This window comes from Mustela putorius, unplaced genomic scaffold, assembly GCF_011764305.1.
Source record: "Mustela putorius furo isolate JIRA1106 unplaced genomic scaffold, ASM1176430v1.1 tig00000835_pilon_pilon_pilon, whole genome shotgun sequence".
NCBI classification, from domain to species: Eukaryota; Metazoa; Chordata; class Mammalia; order Carnivora; family Mustelidae; genus Mustela; species Mustela putorius.
The window spans coordinates 1,778,976-1,802,633 of NW_025421492.1; the positions used below are offsets into that span (position 1 = coordinate 1,778,976).

Below are 23,658 nucleotides of genomic sequence, written 5' to 3' on the forward strand. Positions count from 1 at the left end.
CTCAACAGGTGTCCACAGACCTTCCGTCTGGTTTTAAAAATCCTCAGAGCTCATTGTTCTGGGAGGTGGGCATCACTCCTTTGACTTCAGCCCGTTAACGGCGAGTAGAGTCTAGCTGCTGATCAAAATAGCACAGACATTCCCCCAGAAAGCAGGTGTTGGTCCCTTCCTGAAGTTCTAACTAGCCACCCTACATCTGGAAATGGATCTTTAAAAGGGATTTTGAAAGCCCATTTGTCACTGAGCCATCCCCAAAGAGATGGAGAGAGGAGTGGAATATTCATATTTATTTACCAAACATTTGAGTCTTTACTGTGTGAAGTCTTTACTCAAGGCACTAGTAGTATAATGCAGTGATGAGTAAGATAAAGCATCTGCAGGGGCATGGGGGTGGGGGGGCGCTCAGTAGGTTAAGCGTCTGCCTTTGGCTCAGCTCATGATCCTGGAGTCCCAGGACTGAGCCCCACATGGGACTCCCTGCTCAGCGGAGAGCCTGCTTCTCCATCTCCCTCTGCTTGTTGCTCCCCCTGCTTGCGCTCTCTCTCTGTGTCAAGTGAATACATAAAACCTTAAAAAAAAAAAAATCTGCATTCAAAGGAGGAGAGAGATTTTTTTCAATTTAGGGCGAAGTGCTCTAAAAAGAGGTTGAACCCAAGGTGGGGGTTCTGAATAGAATGATGTCACTTCTGACTGGGCAGATCTGAACTTGACTGATGATAAGATTTTCAATAAACAGAAATAATCAGAAGGTAGGGGTGGGTGAAATGGAAGAACATTCTTGGCAGAGAGAAGAGCATGAGTTAAGGCACAGAGCTGGAACTATCTGGAAGGGAAGTGGCCCCGTGTGGCCTAGCAAAGTATGATATAAGGAAGTGGACTGTGAGGCTGGAGAAGCAGTCTGGGTCCAGTTCTCAAGGAACTTTGATGTTGTGTAACTGAGTCACTATTTTACACATTAGGACGGAGGCCGGGTGAACACAGAATTTATTGGAACAATTATTGAGATGTTTCTCAATCTCTGGAACAATTTGGAGATGACAAAACAACAGTTATAATGTGGTACTGGTCTGGGCACACTGGGACCTACGGTCAACACTGGTAACCGGGAGCCTCTGCAAAGAGAAGCTTGAGTTGGGAGGAGACTTCCAGCAAACAGCCACCTGGGCTGGGTGGACCTGGAAGTCCTGGATGCATTCCCCACGTACCACCCCAAAGTACGACAAACTGGGCGCTGTTTATTTTTTTGTTTTGTTTTGATTTTTAATATTTTATTTATTTATTGGACAGAGAGAGAGATCCCAAGTAGGCAGAGAGGCAGGTGGGGGGGCAGCAGGCTACCTGCTGAGCAGAGCGACTGATGCAGGGCTCCATCCCAAGACCCTGAGATCATGACCTGAGCTGGAGGCAGAGGCTTAACCCACTGAGCCACCTAGGCACCGCCACAAACCAGGTGCTTAACACAGCAGACATATATTCTTTCATGGTTCTGAGAGCTTGAAGTATAAAACCAAGGTGTTGGTAGGGCCTTGCTAGCTATGAAGGCCCAGAAGAATCCTTTCTTGCCTCTTCCTAGCTTCCGCTGGCTGTCGCTTATCCTTGGAGTTCCTTAGCTTCCTTGGTTGTCTTCACTGCCATCTCTGCCTTCCTAGCATTCTCCCTGTGTCTTTACCTTGTCTTCTCCATGCATCTGCCTCTGCGTCTCTCATAAAGACACCAATGATGTTGGACCAGGGTCTCAGCCTTCTCCAATATGACCTCATACTAACTGAACTACGTCTGCAAAGATGCCACTTCCAAACCAAGTCACATTCCGAGCCTCTGGGAAGGACCTGCATCTTGAGAGACCCTCTTCAACACCGGTAAGTACCAAATGAGGAACTTGAATGAGTGGGGGATAGCTTAGGATTCTCAAAGACCGGAAGGTGGGAGGCAGCAGAAGGGCCATGGGAAGGAGAAAGGAACATTAAGGGTGTGGAATTCTGCTCACTTGGGCAGTTTTCCCTGGGGGCCCAGAGGGTGGAAGGCTGCCCCTGTATGCCATCCTGCTGCCTCCCAATTTTCTCTTCTTTCCCCCTTCTCAGGGAAGGTAAGACATTTATTTAATACTAGAAATCAAACCAGACTGTAAGTCCGGGGATGGCAGTCCAAGTCATGACTCAGCTGCTTTTAACTTTGTCATCTTGGACAGATCATACCATCGCTGAGTCTGTTTCTTCCTCCGTAAAATGGTGGTATTGATGTTGTTGACCAAAAAAGGTCTTTCTGGCTGTAGAAGCTATGACTTTAGGAGGAAAAGGTGGAACCATGCTCCCTCAATAGGAGAGTTTCAATAAGACCCTTTGCTATTATTATCTTTTAGCAAGTACATGTATCTATCACATAGCCTTTTTGGTTGCAGGGAATGGAAATTGGTTAGCAGGAGCAAAACGGGAGTTTCTTAGCAGGCTTTCGGGGGCAGGCACAAGGAACCATCTGGTCCAGGGAGCCTACTAGGGTGGGTCAATCCCCTTCTCCCCTCCACTTTCCTCGTTCGCATCGCTTGCTGCAGGGTGACAATCCTGGGCAAGAGTGTAAACAGCAGTCTTCGTCCTGGGCCTGCCTCTCAGCAGTGCTGAGTTTAATAAGCAAAGATAAGATTTCCCCCAAAGGGTGATGGAGCTGCTGCTAGAGGAAGGCTTGGTTGAGAGCACGTGTCTACTGCCAAGAAGTGTTTGGAATTCAGGCAAACAGGAAGATTTTAATAGTGTATTCAGCCACTAGTAACTCTACACTGAAGTTGTTGCTGCATTACTAATGTTATTTTAATCTAGTGGCTGAAAGCTCATATTCTGGAGTCAGAGAGACCGAAGTCTGAATTTCAGCTCTGCCCCATAATAACAGTGTGAAAGTTATTTCCTACTTATACACAAGAAGGCTCATTTTCATCATCTGCAATGTGGAGATGATAATACGCAACTTATAGATACTTGTTCAAATTAAAGCAGATTATATATTCAAAAGCACTTAATGCAATGCCTGGCTCATAAAATATACATTATCTAGTAATGATAATCCTTCTGGACCAGGCACCAAATTAAGTGGTTTTTGTGCAATTATTTCATGTAATCTTCACAGCTATCTGACACAGTTCACCTCTAAAGCCACTCCCCCATCCCCACCCTGCTTCTTTACAAGTAGAATCTGAAATTACAGCTGAGAACCTTGGTTAAGGTCACAACTGTATGAACTATCAAAGCCAAGATGCTGACCAGCTCAGACAGACTCAGAAGGCCAGGGTTTGATCCTATCTGCTGGAGGAGTCAGTGCATTGCTTGGCTAAGAGCTCATCAGGCCCATTGTCCCTGGGGGGCTCCTGGGTTCTTTGGATCAGATGATAAACCCCACTAATCCACACACTCTCCTTCTGAGGGGGCGCGTTGAAAAGTGTGCTGCTTATTACTTGTTATTACTGTTAACCTCTCTGGCCATTCTATTTAGTTTACATTCACTACAAGTAGACATTTGAGAATTGAGTAGCATTTATATCGGGATAACAGTAACAGCGCAGGTTTATTCATAAATACAGGTAAGAACCGAAAAGAACACTGAGTCTGGTGAATCACACACACTAGATGACATCAGTCTCATACATACTCTTCAGTCATAAAAACCGATCGAATTACCTGATAATCCAATTTTTAAATTACTAATCTAGATTTTGTTTAGATGAATATTGTAATTAGACATTTATAGTAATTAAGATCAATTACCTGAGCTTTTTTTAAACTAACAGCTTTATTGAGATGTAATCCAGATATAAATTCACACTTGAACATGAACTTCTGTTTCTCTTTTTAAAAGGTCCTATTAAAGAAATACAACGTTTAAAGTCAAAAATACTTCTTTTAACGACACTGAGCTTTAACAGCTTTTCATCAAAAGAGAAATGAATTTTTTTCCCTGTGGCTTCTCATTCTTCTCATTGACAAAAATAAAATCCGCTGGTTTTGCTACACGTCGGTGGCACATTCATCCGATTTCCAAAGAAACCAAGTTACCAACAGGAAACTTTTTACATCACGCTACCGTGAAATTCAGCGGCACAAACAATAGCGAACTCCGGTACAAAGCACTAAAAAGTCCTACAGGGAGAAGCGGACGGCTTCAAGCAAGCAGTAAGTTTTCGGTCCGCGAACACATCCGACGAGGAAGCCGGAGGAGGGGTGGGGAGAGCGCCCCAGAGGGGCCCCGCCCCGGCAGGCGTGCTCGGCCGGCCTCGGTCCCTCGCCCCCGGGTCGCCGCGCCCGGTGGGCGCCCCTCGGCCGCCACCCCCGCCGCAGAGGCACAGGGAGGGCCGGCGCCCGAGGGCCGCGATTTTCTTCTCCGCGCCGGCCACCCGAAGAGGGGAGGCAGGGCCGAAGCACGAGCGCGACACGAGCGTCCCCCCCAGGGCTGGGGGTCGGGACGCGGGTCGGACCCCCGCCCGACTCCGGCCGCCGAATCCCCCTCCTCGACCCGCGGCGCCCCACCCCGCCCGCACGACTCCCGCACGCGCCCAGACCCCGCGCGCCCCCGGCCCTCAGACGCCCCGCGCGCGCCTCTCCGCCCCTCGCGTCCCCCGACGCGCCCGAGCCCTCGGCGCCCTCCGCGCGGCCCCGGCTCCCCCTTCCGGGACGCCGGCGACCCCGCGCGTCCCCGCCCCCCGCCCCCGGACGCCCCCCGCCCGGCCCGCCCCCCGCGCCGGGACGCCCGCCTGCGCCGCGGGCCGAGGAGAGGGCGCGGGCCGGCCCGCTCGGCTCCTCCGCTCCGGCTCGGCGCTCGGGCCCAGGCGCCGCCGCGCGCCCCTCCTGGAGGAGGAGGAGGAGGAGGAAGGAGGAGGAGGGAGGAGTTGCGGGAGAGGAGGGACGAGCGCGGCAGTCGCGCCGGCGCTGGGCGAGGAAGCGGAGCGGGCCGCCGCCGGGTGAGCGTCTGCGGAGCCGAGTCGGGGGCTGGGTCCGGGCTTCGCCGTCGGCGCCCTCTCGTCCGTAACCCGGGAAACTGGCCGCGGGGGCTGCTGCTCCCCTCGGGGCGGCGGGGGCGGATCCGGCGCGCGCGGGGCTGGGGAGGCCGCCCGGCGCGCCTGCAGCCGAGGGTCCGGGCGGCGCGAGGCCCGGGCCGCCGCGGCGGGTCCGCGGGCGGGGAGGCGGGGGGGGGGGGGGGGGGCGGCCGGCGGGGAAGCGGCGTCCGGGAAGCCGGGCCGGGCGGGGAGCCGGGCGGGGGAGGGCCGAGGCCTGCTTCCGCCGAGCGCCGGTCCGACCCCTCGGCCTCCCCGTCCGCGGCGCGCCGGCCCGGGCCTCCGCCTTTGTTGCCCGCAGCCCCGCCGGCGAGAGGCCGGGGCTTGGCGAAGGCCTGGGGCGGCGGCGCGGGGCCTGCGCGGCTCGCAGCCCGCCGCCCGGCCCGCTCGGCCGCTCCTCGGGCTCGGGCTCGGGCTCGGGCCGTGGTCCAGGGGCCGGAGGGCGCGCGGGCTCGGGAGGGCCCAGGCCGCGTCGGTGCCGCCGCCGCCCCCGCCCGCCGGGAGGTCGCGCCGGGGGCCCCCCGCGTGTGCCGCGCGTGACGGTGCTGCTGGATGGGATTTACTCGCACGGAGGTGGGGGCCGTGGGCTTTTCAGCGGCCCCTGGAAGCGAGACAGGCCTTAATTTTCAATTTGCTTCAGGAGTTGGCAACTTCGGGGACACCATGGTGGCTCATTATGTGGCACAACTATTGACGTTTCTCGGTGGCAGGTCCTGGCACAGAACTCGGAATGCGCGCAGCAGGCTGGATGCCAACTTCACAGTTAGTCGGAAAGTGGAATTTGGGGTTCCCGTCCCCGCGTTTTGGAATTAAGGGCCGGGGGGCGGGGGGGATAGGTGACACGGCGCGGGCTGCCGGGAACGAAATGGACCGTGATGAAGTCAGTTCAGCAAACGTTTCCTGAAGGTCTGTCCTGGGTGAGGCGACGTGCTCCTGGGTGCGAGGTCGGGGTCGGAGAATGTAGTAATCCCAGTAAAAACGGGAGCGAGGCATCGCACGGTTCCCCAGGACGTTTTGAATGGCCGGGGTTTCTTGGAATACAGATGCGGGTGATCAGACAGAAGTGAACTGCCACCGACTTCAGGGCGAGGTGTCGGACGTGCCCTCAGCCACGGCAGGCGCACATTTAAATTGGCTTTAAAAACCCAACACAGAGCGCGAAATCCACTTAGCTTACTTGAATGAACGAGTGTTAAGTGGAGTACTCCGTGCTGTGGAGGATCCTCCTCACTTAAAAGCATCGGTGGTATTGTTGACCAAGTTGCACAGACAAAGCGGGAAAGTGTAGCCGGGGATATTTCTCTTTTCCTCTGGGCTTTCTAATTTTTCCTCACTGCTGCATCTTCGCGGCCGGTGCGGTAACTTTCGGAATCCGTCTCTGTTCGAAACACAGTCTTTCGTCGCAACCCTTTGGTTCCAGGACCTTCTGAAACGTTTTCTCCTTGCCTTTGGGGAAGCTGGCTCACAGACCGTCCCCTTGATAACGCATCTCAGAACTGATTATCCGGGGTTGGTCAAGTGCTTTCCACTCTTTGGTCTGGTTAAGGACGAGCCTTTACCCTTTTTGGGTCTCCATTCAGCATCTCTTTGGAAATATTTTCCCCCTTATTATGATCTTTAAATGCCTTCTAAATTGATCGGAGGTACCTGGCACTGCCCTTTTGCCTTCTTTTAGTGGGAAGATAGGGCAGGCCTTAAACATGGCCTCCCCGGAACCGAGGGGCACACTCTCGGGTGTCCCGTGGCATCGTCCCAAGGCAGCACCTTATAGGGAGTGGCAGGGAAGGGGTTTGGGTGACCTTGACCTGGGCTGTAGCCTACCTGGGCAGTGCCATGACCTGGGAGGAAAAGCTGTGCTGACTGGATTCTTACCCATTTTGCCATCGGGAGTATTCCTTTTAACGCCCCTCTTTTGGGGGGGAACAGAAGCAAGTGTCTGCTTAAGACTGTCTTGTTATGTAACTTCACTCCTCAGAGAAAACTCTGGTAGTTTTTCTCCACTGCCGTTGGTTTTCAGGAAACTTGTGTTATTAATAGCAAGTATCTTTGGGGCGCCTGGGTGGCGCCAGTCTTTGGGGGTCTGCCTTCTGCCCAGGGTCCTGGGATCAAGCCCCACATCGGTCACCCTGCTCAGCTGGGAGCCTGCTTTTCCCTTGCCCTCTGCCTTCAGCTTCCCCTGCTTGTGCTCTCTCTCTCACTCTCTCTCAGTGTTTCAGTTAAATAAGATCTTAAAAAAAAAATAGCAAGTATCTTTTATTTTGCTCATAGAAGTACTTGTGTGATCTTATTTAAAAGTCACAATATAGTCTGAAAAATGGAAATGTTATGTCCATTTTTCAATTTGTGGCAATTACTGTTTTCTCAAAAATATGCAGTCATGTGGAATGGGTTGTTACACAAATATGTTGAATATGAGGTCAGATACCCCATGTTATTTATATATAGCGTAACTAATGGGTGTGTGCACATAGATTTTAATACTCAATAGCGGTAGGTAGGTAGGTAAATGACCTAAGCTAGGATCACTGTTTGCTATTTTGTTTGTTGGATCTTTTATGGGAAGTGAAGATTATTTCAGTTCTTGGTCCCCATCCCTAATCTTTTTCCAGTTTTAGAAATGGCACATCTGTGGTGCCTGAGTATTTCTGTAAAATTACTCCTTTTACAAGGGAGAAATTTATAATACAAGTGTATGCCATAAAAAGGGGGAACTTTGTTCTATGACTAGATTGAGAGAGAGTAGTTCGGGGAGTAAAAACGAAAGAGCATTGGGACATGTTTTAAATTGCATCTACAGTGAAGTGGTCTTTAATGTTTTTGTGGTTAATTTGTTATTCTGTATAGTATGTTGGTTTAGCAGGTAAGTAGTGAAGGCTTTAGAACTAAGGCACATTTTAAACGGACTTCAGGATCTCTGATGATGCATACAAACATTAAATTTTACTTAATGGGGCAATTATTTTTAGGTGCCTGTGGACTTACTGATGTTTTGAGAATGGATGTACTTAGATAAAGTCATTTAAAATTTGAATTCTCTTGTTGCAAAGGGCCGTGAGTACCTTTTGGTGGTGTTTGATCTTTAATATACATTACTAGCTTTGTGACTTTGAACCATGTCCCTCCATGTCCTCCTCCTGTGGGGCTCAAGTGAGGATAATAAATCCACCTGACAGAGTTATTGTGAATATTTTATTTAAAGTAAACTCCAAACTCTGTACCATGGGCTACAAGATTTCTGCCCAGTTCTTCCATTCATCTCAAACAACCCTGTCTTTCTCACCATGAAGTTAACCCTCTAGCCTTTCTGTTCTCTCGCGTTCCAGGCTGTTTCTGGCCTCCTCATCTGTGACGTGGTAGTTCATTTGCCTAGAGTGTTGTTCTTATTGTCCGTTCATTCTCTCTCAAGCCCAGGTTCATGGCACCGGGGAAGTCTGTCCCGACTACTCGTTCTTCTAGGCCCGTCAGGAGTCCTGTCTTACCAGTTCGTATGTTTTCATCATGACATTTACTGCAGCGTATAACTATTTTATTTCTTTTGGTCTTTCTCCTCCTCAAAGTCCCACATGGGCAGAATGTGCTCTGTGTTTCTGTGTCTCCCTAACACATCCTTTAGGGACATGGCATACAGAAAGTGCTTGTAGTTTTTATGTTGTTGTGTACACATTAAAGGCAAGGGTGTACAGGGTAGATGGTAGAAATCTGTTGGCTTTTTGTGTTGCTCATTTTGTGTTGCCCATCTGATCTGCTTAGCTGAATAAATCATAACACTAATAAGACCAACATTTTTGTAACTTTAGGGCCCAGCTCACCCTACACAGAGAGAACAGTGGTTTTTTTGGTCTGTTTGTTTATGTTTTTTTAAGTCAGGTCTACTCCCAACCTGGGTCCCAAACTTGACCCGAAGATCAAGAGTTACTGCTCTACTGACTGAGCCAGGCAGATACCCCAGGAACTGTCTTTAGCTGTAGACCCATAGCGTGGGTCTGAGCTTACTCAAGTGTCCAGCTGGCCACTCACGAGTAGGCACAGGCCTTCATCACTTCTGGAAGTGTAGTTCTCTAGAGTGTATGGAGAGTAACAACTCCAGAGCACATTTCCCTTAATGTTAGCTCACGTAAACCCATGGTTATCTGGCACCTCTGGCATTCTCAGTTCTGTGATGCGGAATTCAGCAGGAGGGAAAAAACCTCATTTGGAATCAGACCAGTACGAGGCCTAGATAACTAACTGGTTATGGGGAAGGCAGTCTTTCATAGGGATGAAGATCTAGGTTTGAATTTCAGCTCTGTGACTTTATAGGGTAGGATTTTATTTTTATTTATTTATTTTTAAAAAGATTTTATTTATTTATTTGACAGAGATCACAAGTAGGCAGAGAGGCAGGTGGGGGGGGGCGGGGACAGGCTCCCCGCTGAGCAGAGAGCCTGATGCGGGGCTCGATCCCAGAACCTTGGGATCACAACCTGAGCCGAAGGTAGAGGGTTTAACCCACTGAGCCACCCAGGCGCCCTAGGGTAGGTTTTTAAAATAAATTCGGTCTTACTTGTTTTATCTGTAAAATAGTAATAGTGTCTTTCTCAGCATTGTTGTGGAGATTAAATGAGAAAACACACAGAAATGTATGGATTCAGTGAGGAGTATAACCTGCTGATATTAATAATCACTTTAGGGGCACCTGGGTGGCTCAGTCAGTTAAGCATCTGCCCTCAGCTCAGGTCATGATCCCAGGGTGCTGGGATTGAGCCCTGCATCAGGTTCCCTGCTCACTGGGGAGCCTGCTTCTCCCTCTCCTGCTCCCCCTGCTTGCGTGGCTTTCTCTCCGTCAAATAAATAAAATCCTAAAAAAAAATAATCAGTTTAAAATATACTGAGGTTAGCTAAAAGGAGCATTGTGGGTGATTAGTAACATATATGCAAGACTTCGTTTTTCTTTCTTTCTTTCTTTTTTCTTTTTCTTTTTTCTTTTTTTGCATTTACTTTATTTGAGAGTGTGTGTGTGAGATAGAGCACAAGCAGGGGGAGCACCAGAGGGAGAAGCAGGCTTCCCGACGAGCAGGGAGCCCGATGTGGGGCTCCATCCCAGGACTGTGAGATCGCGACCTGAGCCAAAGCCAGACACTTAACCAACTGAGCCACCCGGGCATCCCAAGACTTGGTTTTTCTTAAAGAAGCCCTGTGTGGGACAGGGAGTAAGACCAAAGGAACAAGAAAAATGAAAATAAAAGAGGAAAGACTGTGGGAGCCCATGGAAGTATTGATGGTGGCAGCTACTAGGATTGTGAGGGTTACAGATGTGGGCAGCTATCGAGTTGCTTGGCACTGGGTCACTGCAATCAGCTGGGGGGAGATGTAGACCAACAAAGGTACAGCACTTGGCCTTCTGCAGGGCTCCAGGCTCTTGTTTTATACTGGTGCAATATATATACGTATATTTGTATCACTGTTAACAGCCATCACACTGAAATATTTTCTTAAAATTATTAAAAGGGCATCACACTTGGAGAATATGTTTGAGGAGCAGTGACTGTCCCATTGTCCTTGGGAGCAGACTGTTGAGTAATAGAGAAGAAAGAAGGAAGAAAAGACAGAGATCTCTGAAGGCCTGGGAGACAAACCGTTATCTCAGCATCAGTGAACCTGAAGATGTCACTATGCCATCCTGAAGTTTTGCAACAGGTAGATTTGGTCATCCGAAGAGGCACCTATGTACAGCACTTCAGTGACAGCACGAGATTATTTATATTTGGTGTGCGTGCTTGTGTGTAAGGTTTCCCTTTTAGGAGAACAGAGGACTCTGTGGCCCCCAATGGGAAAAATGTCCATCAAAAACAATTTTAAGAATTTGATGTTATTCTTTAGAATGATTTGGGAAAGGTAAATTCATCACGTGCTCTAGATGGCCTATTATTTGGAACTGCTGATGGTTGTCCTTGTGGGGAATAGGTGTTATTTTGGGTACCCCAGCAACACTGGATGGTTGAAGCAGCAGGGTTAATACACCGGTAAAGTAAGGTAATTCTCACTGGTGTACTGTTACTTAGTATGATTTTGCTTTTGTAAATTTTGTTTTGGTGTTTATAGTAATGAGATGTTTCTTATTAAAGCTTAATTTTGGTTTTAAAGGAAATATCATCCCTATGACAATAATCATTTTTATCTGTTGACAATTGCTTTTGAAAGTGAAAAAAATATACTTAGGGAATAATATTATTACCAAATGTCACAGACTGTGGAAGTATGTAAGCATTTAACACACATAGAATTATTTTAAGATTTTAATAGTTTTGTGCATTTGGAGAATTACTGCATTTGAGGGTTACAAGGGAGCTTCAGATTATTGGCCAGCTTCATCCTTGCATACATACATCCTGGGGAGAGGGAAACTGAGGTGAAGCAGTCGGCCCAAGTCCTAGACCACAGTGCTAGCAGAGTCGCAACTGGAGGGCACGTCCTGTGGATGCGCGATGTTTTCATTCACTCCTGGGAGGTGGGGAACTTGAATCTGTGTCTTCGTGGAGGAGGTAACAGTTGAGCCGGCTCTTGGAGGGTGAGCTGTGTTTGGGAAGAACCGTAAGCGGCGGGACATTATCTTAAAGAGGCTGAACAGCAGGAGCTATAATAGCAACCTAGAGATTCTTTTCTCCTCTTTCCAGAGTGAGGCTACCTATATTCTGTTTCTTAGTTTACGTCCTTGATTTAATGGAGCTCATTCTAGTAACTTCCTGAGAAAGGTGGGGTTATTGTGTTTTGTTCAGTCTTTGTCAGAAAGCATGTATGTTCCAAATATCTAATTTATAGTCTGTGTGTGTAGAATTCTAGGTTATTGTTTTATTTATTTATTTTTTTTTAAAAAAGATTTTATTTATCTGTCAGAGGCAGAGAGAACACGTGTACGCACACATGCAGGGGGAGCGGCAGGCAGAGGGAGAAGCAGGCTCCCCGCTGAGCAGGAAGCCCAGTGTGGGGCTCGATCCCAGGACCCCGAGATCATGATCTGAGCTGTAGGCAGATGCTTAACCAGCTGAGCCACCCTGGCGCCCCTCGGTTATTGCTGTAGTCAGGGTGGAGTAGGTGATGCTGCATTGATAGATGAACTCTGAAATTTTCGCGGGTAAATAGAAGTTCTGTCTTGCTTGCCCCAAGTCTGCACTGCGCCTGGGCTCTTCCTGCGTCGTCTTTGGGTCCAGTCTGCTTTCACCCGCAGGTCCCCGTCACCGTCCCCCGACGGCTCTGCGTTACCACAGCAGGCGCAGGGGAGAGCTGACGGGTCACGCTGGCCCTGAACTATTTGGCCCAGAAGTGACACATGTCATGTTCCTCACAGTCCATTTACCAGAAGCCGTGGCCCTGCACGGGTGCCGAGCAGTGTGCACACGCACAAGAAGTCGCTCCCTGGGAACGCATGCTGCACTGAAAAGAAATTTGCTCTTGGAATTTTGAAGATGTTGGACCAGCAGTTTGCTGCGTTACTGAGTTAGTTGCTGTTTCCCATCAGTTGTGTGTCATGTTCCCCTCATTTTGGGGGAAGCTTTTAGTTTCATTTTGCTGTCTCCTACAAATTTCATCACGGTGCGCCTGCTTATTGTTCTTCTTTGTACTGAGTGTTCCATGGAGCCTTTCAGTCTGTGAGCTTGTGTCGTTCCTTTACAGGAAAATTCTCCGTTTCTTCTGTAATTTCTTCCCTTTCATTTTCTTGTCTTGAACTGAAGCTCTTCTTCACCAGATGTTGGACTTTGTGGATCAGTATCTTAATTTTTTTAGTTTTTTCCTCAACTTTTAAAGCCAGAATAAAAACGAAAGCAGCAAACATAGATCTTTGGACCTTACTTTTAACCAGTTTGTAAAACAAAGTTCTCAAAGGGCCTTATCTACTGGGTACTTAACCAGTGAGGCTGTACTTGGTCATTGGCAATGAAAGCGCTACTGTTGTTTAGGGAACTTGCGGCGTTTTTAGCTAGTACATTGGTAAGTGTCTACACAGGTATAAAAATGTAAACATTAAACATTTAATATGTGCATACTTCATAGATGGTGATGAACTGGTATATAGGTGTGCTACCTTCTTTTTTTAAGATTTTTTTTCTTAAAGATTTTATTTATTTATTTGAGGGGGGGGGGGGAGAGGTCAGCAGGAGAAGCAGACTCCCTGTCCAGCAGGGAGCCTGATATGGGACTCTATCCTGGGACTCCAGGATCATGACCTGAGCTCAAGGCAGTTGCTTAACCAACTGAGCCACCCAGGCACCTTAAGATTTCATTTTTTTTTTTTTTATGTTTCAAGATTTCATTTTTTAGGTAACGTCCACATCCAGCATGGGGCTTGACCTCATGACCCAAGATCAACAGTTGTGTGCTCCACCGACCGAGCCAGCTAGTCACCCCAAGTGTTCTGCTTTTTAAATTTTAAATGTTAAAGTATGAATTAAAGTTAAAGAGGAGTGAATTTAGCTCATTAATCAATTCTTATATAAGCCAGCTCCCTTAATATTTTAAATGATTGGATTTGTGAACATTTTCATATTTAACTTAATAGAAATGTATTGAACACAGTTAAAAAGATGCTTAGAGATGCTCGTGTAAAATTTTGTTTCTGCAGGTTAGATTTCTTAGTCTCTGCGTATTTTTCTTTGCCCTGAGTCAGGTACTTACAGAACTGAGCATGCTTTAGAGATCAACCTATTTTATATGGGAAATCAGACTAACAAAGGAAAGATTGATTCAGTGTCACACAGCAAACTAGTGCTACCCCATATTTTTGTGTCAGTAGCCTATAGGGTGGGAGAGAATCACTTGAAAATTTATTAGAGCTTTTGTTGTAATTATAAATTTATTTATTTTTTTAAAAGATTTTATTTATTAGAGAGAGAGCTGGGCAGTGGGGAGAGAGAGGAGCTGGGCAGGGAGTCTGATGTGTGGGGCTTGATCCCAGGACCCTGGATCATGGCCTGAGCCATGACTGAGCCATCCAGGTGCCCCTTAATTTATTCTTAATTAAATTTGAAATTACTTGGCAGTTTTAAGTTCATTTTTCTTAACTTGCTTATCTTTAAATTTCTTTATCTACCTTTGTAATCATGCAAATAATCATAATTCTTTGTAAAATAAAGCTTGTTGTGTAAGATCTGGAGGCCCTAAAAGAAGTCCAAGGAATTCTGTTCCATTTACTATTTTTCATTTATTTTTATTTGCATGTAGTCGTCAAGAACTGTGACGAGTAGGAGATTGCACCTTGTGCTCAGGCTGTCACCTTAGCCTGGCAGTTTCATGATTGCTGCTGGAAGACCTGACAGTCCTGGGTCAGAGATAAAGGACTTCATTACTGAGGGCACTGACAGCATGTGAGAAAAGAATGTAGAGGCCCGAGGAGAAAGCAAGGAAATGAAGTGGGAGGCAGTTAACTACTGTGGCTGAGAGCACAGGCAGTTAAGTGGCAGCAGGAGATTGGATTCTGCATGTATTTTGAAAGTAGTTGAACCATGACCCCGAATGTGGCGAGGGAGAGGGAGAGGAACCATGGCTGATTGTGGAGGTCTCAATCTGAGCAGTTGGAAGGATGGGGTAACCATAGACCGAAGTGGCAAAGGCTGCAAGTAGAGCAGGTATGGGGCTGCGATGGGAGAGATCCGGAGTTCAGTTTTGAACACATTTAGTCTCGGATATTCCTAACACAGTGAGTGGCAGTGTCAAGAAGGAAGTTGACTAAAACGAGGCTAATGAAAGATGTGGATCTGGGAGTGGAGGAGACACCGGCGCTATTTCAGGCATGAGACCGAGGGAAGTCACTGGGGTGTCAGGAAAAGTGACCCAGCGTGAGTGCTCCGGTACCCAGCGAGACAGATCGGAGACACGGTAGTGGAGAAGGACTGATCAGCTGTGGCAGGTGCTGTGGATAGCGCAGGTAAGAACTGAGCACTGATGCTGGATTGACAGTGAGATGTCATTGGTGACCTTGACCAGAGCAGTTTGTTTGATGTGGTAGAGAAGGTGTCTGATGTGGGTAGAGGGAAACCGGGAGGAAAGGATTAGTAGGTCTCCAGTATGTATGTTTCTCCCACGGTGTTTTGTTGCAGAGGGAGTTAAAGAGACGGAACCATAGCTGGTGGGGAAGGTAGCCTAAAGACAAGTTTGTATACATGAGAAATGATGCTTTTAGGAGGAATCCAGTAGAGAGGGGAGCTTGTTGGGACGTGAGGGAGATCCAGTAGACAAATGGAGGGGAGGGCCTTGAGAGAGGTGCACGGATAGGTAAAGGAACAGGATGGTTTTGTCCGAAGTTTTCTTCTCATGTCCTAATTTTCTCAGTGAGCGAGGAAGCTGGGCCATCAGCTGAGATTAAAGATGGGGGAGTACCTGTTACAGGTCGAAGAAAGATCGGGGCTGGTTGGCAATAAACAGGAGAGAGTGAATGGATCAGGGAAGTGTAGTTTGATTTCCAGGCAGCATTAAGTTTCCAGCAGAGGTTCATGGGTCATGACGTTAAGTGAGACCAGGCAGAGTGGTATGTGTTTCTCCAGCCACGTTTTCCTGTAAGGGTGTAGACATGGCATGGGCAGAGTTGGATTGAAGCAGTGATGTTTTGCCAAGAGAGTGTGTCAGAGTCAAGTGAGAACGGGAATTGAGGGTACATGCTAGGGAATGATTGTGATTGAGTGTGGAATAGAAGCTGAGTAAGGAGTTAAGAGGGTCACTGAAAAGCTGATGAGTTTATTATTCTGAGTTAATATTTATACATTAAGTCTGTATTAACTCTATATTGATATAATATTCATCAGACTGAATATTTCAGGCCAGAACTAACTATACACAAATCAAAATCAAGTGTCAGATTGGCAAAAATTTGTTTTGGGTGGGGTAAAGAGAAAGAGAAGGCTGCCTAGGCTTTCATTTAAAAAATACAATATTCTTATCTATTGATTTATATTTTTGTTCATTCGTGGTAGAACTGAAAGCCAAGAAAAGGCCTTGCATTTTGCTTGAATCTGATGGATTTACTCAGCCACTCCCTTTAGAAAAGTAACTTAAGAACAAACTCACAGACCTCTTCTTATAAAAACTCTGTATTTATAGAATATTTTGAAAATAAAGTATTGAAAATAGTATTTACGGAGCATTCCGTGGTCCAGATGGCAGTTTTGCTGTATTTCTTTCTGGTCTGGTGTGCCTCCCTATTCTTTCTACATAATCGAGACCACACTGTACATATGATTTTGTTTCCTGTGTTTTTGCACTTAACAAATGAACAATATGAACTTTTCCCTCATGTTATTTATAACCCTGTATAAATATCAGTTTTAGTGGTTCCCTGAAGCTCCAGTATGTAGATGTGCTAGAATTTTGTTTACAGTTCTCAGACTGTTGGAAATTAGAATGTGTCTGATTCTTAAAATTTATTTTTTGTTATCCTATTTAATAATGTAGGGGACATTGTCATGCTTTGGTTTTGTGTTATTTCTTTAAGAGTTATAAGAACAGCATTATTGGATCAAAGAGTATGAATATTTTTCTAAGAGTTGCATAGAACCAAGTTTTTTTAAAACAGCTATGTTAAGACATTTTCAAGTAATGAATATTATCATTTAGAAAAATCTTTACTAATTTGGGTTGTGGAAAGTTATTCCTATTTTAATTTTGTTTCTTTGATCTTATCAGGGTTAGTTTTTTTGTTTTGTTTTGTTTTGTTTTTTTAAATTTAGATTTACTTACTTGTTTTAGGGAGAGGGGGAGAGGAGAGGAGAGGAAAGTGTTTCTGTGAGTCGAGGGAGAGACACAGGGTGAGAATCTTTGAAGCCGCCTCTCCACTGAGCGGAGAACCTCATTCAGGGCTTGATCTTATGGTCCCTGAGATCATGACCTGAACTGAAACCAAAACCAAGAGTTGGAGGCTTAACTGACTGAGCCATCCAGGTGCCGGAGGGTCAGTATTTTTTTTATGTGTTAGCCACTTGGTTGTCCATGTGCAAAACTGTAAATTAATCCTTACATTGTATAAATCAATACTGGATTAATCAAGGACTTATAGGTGAAAAACAAAACTTCAGTACTTGTATAGGAAATACGGAAGAGTATAGGACTTCAGCATCAGGAGGATTTCTTAAGACAACAAAAGGAGCAAACAATAAAAGAAAACTGACAAAATCAACTAAAATAAAACGAGAAACTTCCTTAAGGTGCCACAAGAAGAATGAAGTCAATACACAAGCATTCTACAGCGGTAGGAAAAAGGAAGTACAGGGTCCCCATGAACTGATAGGCACTGACTTCTGGGGGTCTAAAATGTACCTGCTCTATCAAAAATCTTTTTGTTACCTACAACATTTTTCTCACACTAAGGAAAACAGAGAACGGTTCAAAAGTCAAGCTGTTCTGCATTCCCACCAACAATGCATGAAGGTTGCAGTTTCGCCACGTACTTGCTAATACTAGGTCTGGTCATTCAGGTGGCTGTGTGCTGGTATCATTGTGGCTTTTAATTTCTATTAATGACCAGTAATATTAAGCACCTTAATAATAACGTGTGCTTATTAGCCATTTGCATGTCTTCTGTCTTCTTTAGTAAAAGATCTATCCATGTCCTCTGCCAATTTAAAAACTTAGGTTATCTTAATTCAGTTGTAAAGGTTTTTTATTTGTTCTGCATAAAGATGCTATATCAGATATGTGATGTACAAATATTTTTTCCTAGTCTGTGACTTGCTCTCTCTCACCGTGTTTTGGAGCATAAAAGTCTGTAATTTTAATGCAGTCCCAGAGTTGAGTGGTTTTCACGAATAAGGTTCTCCGTTCTCGCATGCTGTTAGTTCATCTCCAGAGTGCTGAAGTGGTCGCATTCTACAGTTTGACCCAACTGTATGGTTGCCTCTTGCAGAGAAGGTTTGTCAGCTTCCTCTTGCCATCACCCAGAAGTGAGTTCCCCTGGGTAGACGCTTGTTTGATGTCTGTTCTAGATGACGAATCTGAGGCCTGGGTGCGCACGCTCATTAGGAAATGCTGCCTTTGATCTGAGTTCAAGTGGCGTGGTTCCAGGTCTGTGCTCTTAGTCACTAGGCTCTGCTCTCCCATTCTAAACCGTCCGAAAAGGTGGTAGTTTCTAGACTATGCACCGAAGGTCTGTACTCGGGTCAGTTACTTGGCCCCTTCCCTTGTGACTTTGGACAGATTGTTAAACTTTCTTTCCCCTTTTTTTTTTTTTTTTTTAAAGATTTTTATTTATTTATTTGACAGACAGATCATAAGTAGGCAGAGAGGCAGGTAGGGAGAGAGAGGAGGAAGCAGGCTCTCCGTAGAAGAGAGAGCCTGATGTGGGACTCAATTCCAGGACCCTGGGATCATGACCTGAGCGGAAGGCAGAGGCTTTAACCCACTGAGCCACCCAGGCGCCCCTCCTTTTTTTTTTTTTTTTTTTTAACCTTTTTAAAGATTTTATTTATTTGAGAGAGAGAGAGAGAGAGAGATGCGCTTGAGTTGGGGAAGGGGAGAGGGAGAGGGAAAGGATTTCAAGCTGACTTTGCCCAGAGCACAGAGCCTGATGCCGGCTCACTCTCAGGACCCTGAGATAATGACTTGAGCCCAAACCAAGAGTCAGATGCTTAACCGACTGAGCTACCCAGGTGTCCCAGACTCAAACTTTCTAAGCTTTAGTTTCCTCTTCTATAAAATGGAGATAAAGATATAAAGAAAATACCTTCTGATAGAGTTCTTATGAGGATCCAAGAAGATGAATGTACGTTTTTTAGGATGTAGTCCCCTCTGACTGGGCAGTGGTTGTGCTGGTATTAGTAATGGAAGTTGTATGGTATAGAGGTACTAACGGCTGGCAGGACCCCCTCCTCTTCCTCCTGGGTATCTCCTGTGAATGGGGATAGCCCCTGAACTCTGCCTGTGCAGCCCCTCCCTGTTTCTGCAAACGCTGCTTGCTTATAGTCTGTACTTGAGTCTAAGGTCCTTGAGGGTAAGGCCTTTCATCTCTGTGTAGATCTGGCAGCATCTCCTTAAACTTTTCCAGGAAGTGCAGTGTCTTACAGTGTCCAGACCAGGATGTCACCTGAAATGATGATGGGAGAGGGACTCGCCGTGGTGAGTGGTGTAAGTTAAACAGAAATCATAGCGAATGTCGTGAGAAGCACTTGCCATATGGGGCGAACCCCAGGGTGCCAAGGTTGTCCGGTGTCAGGGATTTGGGTTGGAGAAGGTGCTCATTCCTGGCATGCAGAGGGAGCGGCGCCACGGGAAGAGGCTGCTTGTGAACAGGGGAGCGAAAGACTGAAGACGACAGTGCGGGACCCGAAATGACACGGGGCATGGAGGGGAAGAGTTTGCCTCCTTGAGATAAACAGCGAGGGAGAACTGGGAATGGTTTGGGAAGGTTTAGGGAGAGATGGATTTAGGAAAAGTATTGAGACCTTTGACCCTGAGGGCATCAGCATCCTGCTTTTCTGGATAAGAGGTGACCGAAACACACAAGTACATATTTTACCTAGCCTGCCTGTTTTCTTTTCTCAGGTTGTGGTGGGAGTGGTTGTTTTGTAGTAAAGTGAAACGTGCTTCCTGGTCACCGAAAGATCTAATACAGGACTCCCCCACTATCTGAAAGTAGGGCGTTCCTGTGAAACCTTTTATGAGCCAAAATGGTATGTAAAGTGAAGAAGCAGTTATCATAAATTACATGGGAAATGTTTTGAGCATTTCCATACCCCCCAAAATAATCTCTTTGAGGTTTTTCTGGTACCTTAGAACATGTCTTGCCAATGGAAGCGCAGAGTGAATCGGGTAAAGCACACATGCTCACGGGCCCAGTTCCGAGCTCCCGCGGCTGGACCTGGACACTGAGTGCAGTTCCCCGGGCAGGAGCTGGGGGGCGCCACGCTCGCGGCTTGAGGGAGCACAGCCTCCCACCCCGCTCACTGCCAAGCACAGGGAATGCGGTTTCTGCAAAAGCCAAAACCCTCTGCGGATTTCTTTTGGTCAGCCAGACCGGGCACTGATGGAGCTCTTTTTGTTTTGTAAAAGTTAACGTGGTGTGGGGCGCAGTTCAAAAAGCGGACGATATCGGAAAAGAGCAGTCTGTCGGGCTTCCGACCCCTTGCCCTGGTCACTCGAGCTGCAGTCACGGAGGCCGGGTAGTCTTTGAGACGTTCACTCGATACGTGTGGGCATATGAACACGTACACAAATGGGATCATGTTTGCATTTTGTTTTGTAGCTCGCCCTTTACCAACAATGTATTTTGGACCCCTTGCTTTATCTGCATGATATCCTGTCGTATTGGTGGATTATAGTTTATTAAAGTAGTTCACTGATTTTTGTTGTCTGTTATTGTTTCAGATATTTAGATTAATTCTGCATTTTTGCCAAAATAAATTTTTTAGCATATGTCTGTAGAGTGAATAAATGGACTCATTCTGTAGAATCAGTTCTTTGACCTGTAGAATCAGTTCTACCCTTAATCTCTACCTCAGCTTCCCCATTTCTACAGTGGGGATATTACTGTTTGGACTACTACTATTACCTGCAAACACATATCAGCCTAATACGCGCTAGGCTATGTTGTGAGGACACCGCATATATTAACGCTTTTTTTTTTTTTTAAGATTTTATTCATTTATTTGACCGAGAGATCACAAGTAGGCGGAGAGGCAGGCAGGGAGAGAGGCTCCCCATGGAATAGAGAGCCCAATGTAGGGCTCCATCCCAGGACCCTGGGATCATGACCTGAGATGAAGGCAGACACTTAACCTACTGAGCCACCCAGGTGCCCCATATATTAACATGTTTAAACCTCACAACTGACTTGAGTGGTAGGTTCCGTTATTTTGAAGATCATACAACTGTTAAATCGTGGACCCAGGAAATATATGAACTCCTGCTTTGTGGTTCCAGAGTGCTTTCCACTGTGTTAGACTGCTTTGGGTACAGTACTGAGTACACTGGGTTCTAAGGGTTTAGTAAGATGCTGTGTATTCAGAAGGCTTAAACCAGAGCCTGGCATGCATTGGGCTAATGTGTGGTCTATATTTACCAGTACTAAGGTAAATGATCAAGTAATAGTAGCTTTTAAAAATTTTAATGCTTGGGGCGCCTGGGTGGCTCAGTGGGTTGGGCCACTACCTTCGGCTCAGGTCATGATCTCAGGGTCCTGGGATCGAGTCCCGCATCGGGCTCTCTGCTCAGCGGGGAGCCTGCTTCCTCCTCTCTCTCTCTGCCTACTTGTAATCTCTCTCTGTCAAATAAATGAATAAAATCTTTAAAAAAAAAAAAAAAAAAAAAAAAAAAAAAAAAATTTTAATGCTTTAGGGAACATCATTTTCCGTATGTCATTGTTTTTGGCATGAGTATATATCCAAAACACAAATTCCTCTTCACATAATTAACTTCTTAAAAGCATATGTGAATTTAAAATTTTGATAAATATTTTCAGATAATTCTCCACAAATCATACCAATTTGTATTAAGTTTTTTATCAGTTTTTCATGCCCTTGCCAACACTGTTACTGATTTAACTTTTTTCAAACTCATAGGTGAGAGGTACTACCATTTCGCTTTTCCTTTCAGTGCATTTTTAAAGTTGAGATAGAATATTCTCCAGGGGGGGCTGCCTGGGTGGTTTATTCAGTTAAGCATCTGACTCCTTGATTTCAGCTCAAGTCATGATCTCAGGGTCATGAGATTGAGTTCTCTGTTGGGCTCACGCTCAGCGTGGAGTGGAGTCTGTCCCTCTCCCTCTGCCCCCCTCCCCGTGTGTGTGCATGTGTGCTCGCTCTCTTTCTCTCTCAAATAAGTTAGTAAAAATTTTAGAATATACTTAGAATAAAAGCCAGCCTTTATAGCGTACCATCTGTTGATTTTTAACAAATATATTCGGTCGTGTAACCACTACCACAATCAAGATATAGAACAGTTTCTAGCACCCCAGATTCCTTTAATTTCATTGTTATGAATGAATTGAAAATCTTCTAGGGTGATGATTGGCTACTTGAATTTGTTTTCTCCCTCTCTCACTTGCTTGGTTTCTCTTGTTTTCTTGCCTTTCTTTTTTCTTTCCTTCCGTTATTTCTCTGTGAACTGTTCTTTTGTATGTTGTGCCTGTTTGCTTATGGGATTTTGTGCCTTTCTCGTACTGATTTCTAAGAGCACAGTGTGTGCTACAGAAATTAGTCCTTTGTCATGTGCTCGCAGTTTTCCTCTGGTTTATCTTTTGGCTTTAGTAATGCCATTCTTTTAGCTATCCAGAGATTTATAACTTTTGCATTGTTGGATTGTCATTCTTTTCCTCTATGGTTTCATGGTTTTATGTTATGCATAGAAAAGCTTTCTGCAGTGCTAAGATTTTTTTAAAAGATTTTTCTACAACTTTTGTATTTTCTTTTATGTTTATGTATTTGATCCTTCTGCACAGTACTTTTATATAAGAAAGTAAGAGCTTTGCTTTCTCCATCATTCCCCAAATGGTCACCCAGCCTGCTCATCATCCTTTCTTGAAGAATCTCTCTTCCCCCCAGTAGCGTCACGTGTTCTGTTGGGCACATACTCTTTCGATGTGTGTTTGGTCTATTTCTTGACTTTCTAGTCTTTTTCCCCCCTCCAGTTTTAAGCTGTATGTTTTGTTTTAATTTTTAATTTTAATTTTTTTTTTTTTTAATTTGAGAGAGAGAGAGAAAGTGAGAGCATGAGAGAGGGGATCGTCAGAGGGAGAAGCAGACTCCCTGCTGATCAGGGAGCCCGATGTGGGACTCGAAACGGGGGCTCTGGGATCATGACCTGAGCGGAAGACAGTCGCTTAAGTGGCTGAGCCACCCAGGTGCCCTAAGCTGTGCAGCTTAAGATCTTGTGCAGCTCACTCGCCCTCATTTATCCTTTAGTTTTTTTTCCTCTTTTCCTTGTTTATAGGTCCAATTTCAGTATAATTTTATCTGGTTTCTTGCAGATATCATTGATGTTTTCTTGGGGTCTTGAGAAATGTTTTGACAGGATTTAATTGTTTTATCTGAGAATAAAATGTGTCTTTCTATATATCTAAATCGGTTATGATCCTCTTGAGTTTTAAAGTTTTTCATGTATTTCTGGACATTTTTGAAAAATTAATTTCATCTGGGGTGCCTAGGTGTCTCAGTCGGTTAAGCATCTGCCTTTGGCTCAGGTTGTGATCCCAGGGTCCTGGGGCTGAGCACTGGTTGGGCTCCTTGATTAGTGGGGAGTCTGCTCCCCCTACTTGTGTGCTCGCTCACTCACTCTCCCTTTAGCAGATAAAATCTTGAAAAAAATAATTTCATCTTTTTCGAAACTATTGTAAATCAAATCTAGTCTTTTACTATATTAGCCTATTTTAGCCTTTTTTTTTTTTAAAAGATTTTATTTATTTATTTGACAGAGAGAGATACAGAGAGAGAGAACACAAGCAGGGGGAGTGGGAGAGGGAGAAGCAGGCTTCTTGCGGAGCAGGGAGCCTGGTGTGGGGCTCCATCCCAGGACCCTGAGATCATGACCTGAGGTGAAGGCAGAGGCTTAACCACTGAGCCACCCAGGCGCCCCCCCCCCACCAGCTTTTTTAAAGTAATTACTAGTGATTTTTACATGTAAATTTTGTAAGTAGTCACTAGAGGGAATTTTTTTTGTTTTCTTTTTTTCCCTAA

At 45.8% G+C, this 23,658-nt stretch overlaps 2 protein-coding genes across 6 annotated transcripts in view; one reads left to right on the forward strand and one right to left on the reverse strand.

Annotated features, from left to right (window-relative positions):
• Positions 1 to 4,143: 4,143 nt before the first annotated feature.
• On the reverse strand, positions 4,144 to 5,707 carry LOC123393416 (collagen alpha-1(I) chain-like). Its single transcript, XM_045085287.1, has 2 exons — positions 5,695 to 5,707; positions 4,144 to 5,633 (listed from the first exon to the last, which is right to left on the reverse strand). The coding sequence occupies exons 1-2, from the start codon at positions 5,705 to 5,707 to the stop codon at positions 4,144 to 4,146; spliced, it is 1,503 nt and encodes a 500-aa protein (XP_044941222.1).
• The window catches only part of SOCS6 (suppressor of cytokine signaling 6), a 39,285-nt gene continuing 20,521 nt past the window's right edge, over positions 4,895 to 23,658 (forward strand). Inside the window, exons 1-2 of one of the 5 annotated variants that reach the window (XM_045085212.1) lie at positions 4,895 to 4,939; positions 10,520 to 10,708. Coding sequence is in view for 1 of the 5 variants with exons in the window: in XM_004745629.3 (XP_004745686.1) it covers positions 5,908 to 5,938 (31 nt within the window). In the remaining 4 variants the exon portion in view is untranslated. The other 4 variants (XM_045085213.1, XR_006608174.1, XM_045085214.1 and 1 more) reach the window with 4 other exon arrangements.